General features: G+C 37.7%; 1 protein-coding gene across 3 annotated transcripts in view; it reads left to right on the plus strand.

Annotated features, from left to right (window-relative positions):
* gata6 (GATA binding protein 6) overlaps positions 1-8,026 on the plus strand; it is an 8,902-nt gene extending 876 nt beyond the window's left edge. For 2 of the 3 annotated variants that reach the window (XM_027166120.2, XM_027166121.2), the window contains exons 2-7: positions 266-1,111; positions 2,102-2,268; positions 3,780-3,905; positions 3,994-4,081; positions 4,174-4,280; positions 5,267-8,026. In XM_027166120.2, the coding sequence (XP_027021921.1) occupies positions 325-1,111; positions 2,102-2,268; positions 3,780-3,905; positions 3,994-4,081; positions 4,174-4,280; positions 5,267-5,434 (1,443 nt within the window). In that variant the 5' untranslated portion in view covers positions 266-324 and the 3' untranslated portion in view covers positions 5,435-8,026. The remainder of the gene's footprint in view (positions 1-265; positions 1,112-2,101; positions 2,269-3,779; positions 3,906-3,993; positions 4,082-4,173; positions 4,281-5,266) is intronic. The other variant, XM_027166122.2, reaches the window with a different exon arrangement.
* Positions 8,027-8,642: the final 616 nt, after the last annotated feature.

The raw sequence follows: 8,642 nt of genomic DNA on the forward strand, positions 1-8,642 counted from the left end.
TATATATATATATATATATATATATATATATCTTTTTTTGTGGAAAACAAGGGAATGGCAGACAATATTTTGGTGTGTTAAGGTTTACTTTGACAACAGAATATCCACCTGTTCTTTTATTTGGATTTTTACCCCTCATGTTTGCAAGAGAAAGTTAATATAAGTGTTAAACTGTTTGTTAGTGACAGACCTGACGTGCATGTCGCACATTTTACTATTTTATTCTTGTTCCAGATTGTTCTGAAGTTTCTTTTCTGTCTTGTAGGCTAACTCATCACGAATCCGTTTTCCACGTACCTCGAGCTACCACCACACGGTTCCTGGATGGACCTGGGCGAGCACAGCTGGTCCACAGTCAAGCGTGAAGTGTCCAGTAACCCAGGCTCGCCGAGGGAGCAGAGCTGCGTTCACGGCGAGCGCAGGGACGAGTTGAGGACATCACCCCTGGACGCAGCGGGGAGTCGGCGCGCAGACACGCGGCCGCTGCCCTCCTACGCCGCCTTCGGCCACCCGGTGTGTACGGACGACGTGCCGCTATTCGCGGACCTGGACCAGGCCGCTAAGCTTGGCGTGCACAAAACCGGGATCGTGGTGGACCCTGGCGACATGTACTCGACGCTAGCAGCCTACGAGTCGCCGTCGGCAGCTTACATGCACTCCAGTCCCAACTCGCCGGTATACGTTCCGACCTCGCGAGTTGGGCCAATGATCCCGAGTCTGCCTTACCTGCAGCCGAGCGCGGCGGCGTCACAACCGAGCCACGCAGTCAGCAGCCACGCCGGATGGTCTCAACCCGCACCCGAGAGCCCGTCGTCCTACAGCACCGGGAGCCCACACGCCACCTCTACACGCTTTCACTACTCACCAAGCCCGCCCGTGAACAACGGCACGGCCAGGGACTCGAGCTACCCGACCTCGCTGAACGCCAGCGGCAGGGATCAGTACCTGTCACGGCCCCTTACCGGCTCCTACACCGGGCCGTACGCGCCCTATATGGGAGCGCAGCTTCCCCAGTTACCCACCGCGTGGCCCGCGGGACCCTTCGATAACTCCATGCTGCATTCATTACAGAGCCGAGCAGCGCCTCTCACCATCAGACCCGGACCTGCAGGTACAGAATACACACTCTCTCAAAGCTCTGAACCCAAAATTATCATGAAATTGTTTTTTTTTTTGTTTTTGTTTTTGTTTTTTGTTTTTTTAAAAAACAAACAAAAAAAAAAAAACCTTAAAAATTCCTTCAAGTTTTTCGAATATATTTCAATATATCGGTCAATTTGAATATATTTTAGTAGAAAAGCTTCAGAAAAACAACAATTACATTCCAAATAATCACAATAATTCAAAGAAGAACTACAAAAGGTTCCTTCTGAATATTTATTTGGACCTTAAGTCTTGAAATCTATCGAAAATAAGTGCACAAGTGTGTACGCGTGTTTCACCAAATGTAAGGAAGATATTTGTATATTTTAACAGTCTTATAAGATTTCAGGGGGAATTAAAAAAATAAAGGCGACTAATTATAAATGTAATAATGCTGGTGTGAAAATAAGCTCAGTTTATAAGAGTCCTTAAAAGAATGAAGATTTCTGTCAGTAAAACTGTGCTGTATGCCTTTGCCATATATAATGAAATATGGACTAAAATAAAATTCATACAGAAATGATCTTTATTAGACAGTAAACGCGTTTACAGTGCGACATTTATGCAAAACAGCTTTATTACGCCAAATTGAAGATTTAATTTTAATCAAAAATATCCTAAATCCCAGAAAAATATTTATAATTTAAAAGATTCGATTTGAGGTCGTATTAAATGTTTTATACACTTTTAAAATATAAATATACATAAAAGGGATATAAATAAATAAAAGGGATATATTGGTTGGGTGATGTTGGTAGTTCTATCAGAATTTTTCTTGATAAGTTCACATCAAATAAAAAAAAAAGGTGGATTATGTTTGAGGTTTAAATCTTTAAAAGATGGTCACAGGTGATTAGAGACGGAACAAATCAACGGTAATTACAGCAAGCAGACGGAGAGCCGATTAATTTACGCCTCATTGACGTGCACGTGTCTCGTGTGTGTGTGTGTATGCTAGACTACCTTGAGGACGCGATGGAGAGTCGGGAGTGCGTGAACTGCGGCTCCATCTCCACCCCGCTGTGGAGGCGCGACGGCACCGGTCACTTTCTCTGCAACGCCTGCGGTCTGTACAGCAAAATGAACGGTCTGAGCCGACCATTAATTAAGCCGCAGAAGCGCATGGTGAGCATCCTCATTTCACACAATAGTTCTAGGCTGGTAGGTGATCAAGTGGAGAAAAAAATCCTCACACATTAAAAAGACTATACGAATTTAAAACAGTGGTTCTCTTACACTCTTTGTAGGAAATCCCACAATTCCCTGAGTAAAGAAAAATTTTTATGAACTACACAAATATTCCTAAGTTGATTTGCACCCATGTTGCTCAACAACAGTGATATGGGATCTTTTGTAGCTCAGTGTAAAAGGTAAAGGTGCTGGCTTTTAGTGTAAAGCTGTAAGTCTGGTCCAGTGATGTTCGGTCAATTATTTAAAATGGTGAAAAACATATAGGAAAGCTATAAATGCTGCACTCTTAATGACACAACTCTAGTAACAAGGCAACATAATTTCATTCAACTTAATTTTTCATTGTATAGTAAAGGCACACTCATTTACATTTACAGCATTTAGCAGACGCTCTTATCCAGAGCGACTTACATTTTATCTCATTTTTATACAACTGAGCAATTGAGGGTTAAAGGCCTTGCTCGGGGGCCCAGCAGTGCAGCTTGGTGGGCGTAGGAACCGAACTCACAACCTTCCGATTGGTAGCCCACCTTAATACCACAACACTCCAGCAACAAGGAACTTTTATTTATACAGATTTTGTGCAGATTTATAAACACCAACACCAACTAAACAGTGCTTTTTTAGGCTCATTATTTAAATGTGTGCAGTAAATTGTTTTATATTTATTTGTGCCCTGGAGCTTTTAATGCGTAATACTGCCTGATACTTGCAAAATCTTTTGTAGACTGTGTATAACTTGGCCCTTAAGGTCAAATTAGATTGCTCTTTAAGGTGCACTATATTCATTTAAGATGAAAGATAAGCAGCAGAGAATTTGTGACTTTAATCCTAACACCGTACAGGGAAATGTACAGTATAACTGTTTGGTAGCTCAAGTATGAATCCATGAATCCATTTTAAATTTCAATTTTGTGAAGTAACTTGGATGTCTGTAAATTTTTATTTTGTTTGCATCAGAGAAAATTATTCAATTTATTATAAAGTTTTATTATTGATATTTCTTATAAGTTGGTTGGACTGGTTACTCGAAATTAATCAGTTTGTACAATAATGTCAACTTGGACCTAATGTTTTCTGTCAGTGGAAATCTTTGCTATAAAAACTCTGGCTCTGAATAAATACACTAAATAGGATTATATGTATAAATTATCAGCCATGTATTTAAAAAGTTCATAACATAATATTTGGACGTTTGGAAACTCCATCAGAGATAATTCAGAGTTAAATTAACATTGTTGTGAACATTTGGCCAGTAGTTCAGTAGCGTGAGCAAAAATTTAAAACAAAAACTAAAATTCAGTTTTCTTCACCAAAACCAATCAGTCAGAGATCAGATACAGCAGAGTGATTAATGTTTCCCGTGAGATAAGAAAGCAAATCAAATTTGTTGAAAGTCAAAAGTTGTTGAAAGCTAAAGGATGATTGCTTTTTGGTGTTTGCAGTCGTCTTCCAGAAGAGTCGGTCTTTCCTGTGCAAACTGCCAGACCAGCACGACGACCCTGTGGCGCAGAAACGCAGAGGGGGAACCGGTGTGCAACGCATGCGGACTCTACACCAAATTACACGGGGTGTGTACACCACAAAAGTCATTTCAAACTTAACAACACACATACATTAACTAAGTGAGAACGTGAACATCTAACCGTGTTTCATTAGGTACCACGACCCCTGGCTATGAAGAAAGAAGGAATTCAGACGAGAAAAAGAAAACCGAAAAACTTGAACAAAACCAAGGGATCGTCAGGTCAGTGACAGGAAGTTAAAGATGACAATAAAACTTTTGGTGTCGGCTTGAATTAAATCCTATAATCTAACAAAAATGTTTGATTTGATCAGCAGGAAGCAGCTCTGTCCCTGTGACTCCAACATCATCATCATCATCTTCTGCCTCAGAAGAGAACTCGAAGAACAGTCCTTCTTCTGCACATGTGGCCGTGACCTCAGTGAGTCCAACACCTCAGTCTTATAGCATGTGCTTTATAAGAAATATCATAAGAAATACACCTCTATTACATACACAGCTCTGCTCTAAAGCTTAGTTCAATACCTGCAATTCCATTTTCTAAAATTGGTCACAGGAATATTTATACAAATTTGGATTTTGTTTAACTTTTTGTGTGTGAAATTATATCATGTGAAACCTTAATATAATTTGTTTTAAGAATATAACTAATAAGTAACTAATAAGTAATATCATATAATGTATACTTTATAGTAATAATCTAATAAAGGTTATGGTGGTATGTGCAATTTATTTTTGGTTAAAAATGAGGAAAATCACATTTAATATAAAGCAAAAAATATTTTTTGTTTTAAATTATGTTTCATAAAAATGTCTAAATTATGAATTTCATTTTGAGAGAAATGATCTCTAACTTTTAGTTACTATGGCAACGTTACCCTATACAATCCACGTAAGAACAAATTCATCTAAAATGATCAACAGTCAACAAATTATATGAGCTTAAAATTTCATTTTGAGAAATGGATCATAAATACTCACCTTTAAAATGTTATCCAACATATAACAATGTTTGTAATGTAAATAGGTTTTATATATATATATGTATATATGTATATAAGTTGCCATGGCAACACTTCTCATTACACTCTGGCAGTCACAGTTTATATTGAATAAAATCTTAAAAAAATAAAAAAAATCTAAAATATGATTTTTGTTCTGAGAAATAAACTAGATTTTAGTTGCTGTTTTATCCGCCGTTCTCCATACAAAATCTAACATTTAGATTAAAAAATCTTTGTTTTAGAACTTGACAAAGATTTCTATTTTTAAGAAAAATCATATAATTTTAACAGGGTTTGTGTTGTTTATAAAATTGAAAATGGCACCTATGGTTGTTTATTATTATTATTATTATTATTATTATTATTATTATTATTATTATTATTATTATTATTATTATTATAGGTGAACTCCTCCGATTTGGTGGGACATATAGAAGCTCCAGGCACCACAGGCTCCATAGTGAAGTACCCTGGCCAGGAGGGTCTGTATTCTAACGTGGGATTAATGACCACCGGGGACGTGTCTGCGTCTGTACGGGGTGACACGTGGTGTCCCATGGCTCTGGCCTGACACTGACCTGTGAGGGATTAAAAAGCTCCTCATCGCTTTACTCCACCTCCATCTCCACATCATCCCTGACATTCGTTTGTAAAATGGCTGCTTTCATAACGGGACTGTAGTCGCCCTGAGAGAGAAAACAAAACAACAACAAAATAAATAATCTGTGCTCACGACTTTTCTTCAGCTTTGGAGAGCTTGTGCAAAAAAAAAAAAAAAACCCTACTACTCCAGTTTTTTTTTTTTGGAAATACACTCTCTGGATGGTGATAATGAAGACTACAAGCGTTAATCCACAACGTGCCTTTGGAACTTTTTGCTGAAATACACACTGCACTACACTGAGTGTCGCTCCGAGGAGGACATGGATCAAAAACGGCTTTTCCGCGCTGGCGAGCGCTTGCGCATGTGTGTGTGTGTGTGTGTGTGTGTGTGTGTGTGTGTGTGTGTGTGTGTGTGTGTGTGTGTGTGTGTGTGTGTGTGTGTGTGTGTGTGTGTGTGCGTGCGTGTGGCCATATATATATATATGTATATATAAAACTGCTACTGGATATTTTTTCCCTCTTGGAAAAAGAAAAATGATTGGATTGCGTCTGAAATGATCAGAAGATAAAATATTTTCTTTTTCTAGGTTTAACGGAAAGAGTTGTTTTTTTTTATGTTAAAATTTGAAATCGTTAAAACTGGAATTAAAGATTGTGCCAACCCCAACACCTGCTCCTAAGAAACAAACAAACAAACAAACAAAAAAACACCCCACCTTCCATCCTGAATGAATGAAATTGTATTTATAATGCTGGCTGTTTAAAATTAATGCTTATATTTGTCAAATAAAATGAATGTCTGTTAGAGTAGGACCGAAGCCTTGCTCCTCGTTTTTTAAGTCTCTCTGTTTATAAGCAGGTTTGTGTTTGCTGTCGGTTTAGATCATCCATGCTAATCTGCACGGGATCTAATGTTTAAAAAAAAAAAAGAAAGAAAGAAAGAAAAAAAAGCTCTTATACAATTTGACTGTAATGGTAATTATGGTTTTAACAGGGTATCCAGTTGCTTTTTTTTTTTTTTTTTTTTTTTAGCTTCTTGAGGATTCTTTGCGTGCCAAATCAAGTGTGATCTTTTAATGCTGAATGGTACTTTTACTGTTGTGGTAATTATGAAGGACTGAAAGTCTGAAAAGTTCCTACTTTTATATTTCTAATTGCAAAAACAAACAAACTAAAGTAAGCCAATATCTGAACTTCAGAACAAACAGCACTCAGAAATTCTTTTCTGATGCTTTTTTTGTTACAACACACACCTGCGGAAATTTCTTGTCCTTGATATAAGATCTAACTACCTAATTTAACACGATGGTATGCAAATACTAGAATATTTTTTATTTGAAATGTTTATCGTTTTATTTTCTTCTCACAATGAAATATACTTAAATACAAATATACACATTGAGGAAAAAAAAACGTTTTGGATTTTGGTTTTATTATTTAGTGGGTTTTTTTTTTTTTTTTTGGCTTGTTGTTGGATATCATCCAGGCCACAGATAAGCTGTTAAAATGATTCACGATCTGAGTGACTCACTGAATTGAGTCTCAAATGGGGGCTCAAGAGCTTCAGTTTAGATATAAGGTTATCCCTGAATGATCCATTTAGATCTGGTCTGACTTTAAGTAGAGTCTCGGGAGCACTAGAAGGACCAGAGAAGTGTCTTATGATGCTGAGCTTCTCTTACCAATGGGGATAACTTTTAGTTTATATCATTTTCTCTTTTTGTGTGTGTGTTTGTGTTTGTGTTTGTGTGTGTGTGTGTGTGTGTGTGTGTGTGTGTGTGTGTGTGTGTGTGTGTGTGTGTGTGTGTGTGTGTGTGTGTGTGAGAGAAAGAGAGAGAGAGAAATAAGCAACATCTGATGACAATCTCTACGTTTTTCCCTTTTTTTATTCTGTAGAGTTATTTATTCTTTTTTTTAAATGTGGTGTTTCTTTGAGGTGTTTTCTTATTTTATTTTACATTAATGTATTTGTATTTTACACCTGTATTCTTTAAGCAATCATTTGATTTTCAAACACAGTAGGTGCGCATGTGTGTGCGTGCGTGCGTGCGCGCGTGTGTGTGTGTGTGTGGTTTTTTTTTTTCCAAATTTCATTTTTATCAAAATTCCAACGCAGAAGCAGTGTTGTGTTTGATCTGGTGTGTCTTGATCACAAGCTATAAAAGAAAATTTTCTGTACATTTTATTTGTTCTTTTCTGTGTCTCATGAACCAATGTGTCTCTTCGTTCTCTTCTGTGTGCTGAATAGACTTTTGAGCAAAAGGCATGTCGAACCATTTTAATCCCGAAAAACTCGATCGTTTTTTTTACTGCAAATGCTGCAGGATCACCCACACTGGACAAATAAACAAGAACAGGAACTTTATTGATGACCTTCTCTAGTTTTTGTTCTTTTTTTTTTTGGTTAGTTTGGAAAGTGTTTATATTTTCATGTTAACAGATAAGCTGTTAAAATCCTTTATAAATCATGCATGTGACAAGCTGTAACGTCACTTCAGAGTGTCTTCAGAGTGTAGCATCGTCCCTGATGATGATTACTAAATTAAAACAATCAAAAATGGATGGATTTCTCAACATCATCATTGTAAGTTTTGAACATTTATACTGAACAATGCATGCATTCAAATTCCGTGTAGATTTCTATTTGTGTCCTTTATACATGATGGTTTCTATGGTAACTGCAAGATGTACCTGCTCCATGTAATCGAAGCCTAATGATGACCCCATAATTAAACATGGTTTTATATAACAAAGAAAATCCTGTAATCAAGCAGAATGATGAGGTTTTCTGTAAGGAGACATTGTTTTAATGAGGAAGTAGTCTCCAGTGTCAGGATGTCTTCAGAGACAGAAAGGAAGGAGTCTCCAGTGTCAGGAAGTCTTCAGGTAGAGAGAGAAGGAAGGGGTCTCCAGTGTCAGGAAGTCTTCATAGAAGGAAAGGAAGTAGTCTCCAGTGTCAGGAAGTCTTCATAGACCGAAACGAAGGAGTCTCCAGTGTCAGGAAGTCTTCAGGTAGAGAGAGAAGGAAGGAGTCTCCAGTGTCAGGAAGTCTTCAGGTAGAGAGAGAAGGAAGGAGTCTCCAGTGTCAGGAAGTCTTCAGGTAGAGAGAGAAGGAAGGAGTCTCCAGTGTCAGGAAGTCTTCAGGTAGAGAGAGAAGGAAGGAGTCTCCAGTGTCA

This window comes from Tachysurus fulvidraco, chromosome 22 (genome assembly GCF_022655615.1).
Source record: "Tachysurus fulvidraco isolate hzauxx_2018 chromosome 22, HZAU_PFXX_2.0, whole genome shotgun sequence".
NCBI classification, from domain to species: Eukaryota; Metazoa; Chordata; class Actinopteri; order Siluriformes; family Bagridae; genus Tachysurus; species Tachysurus fulvidraco.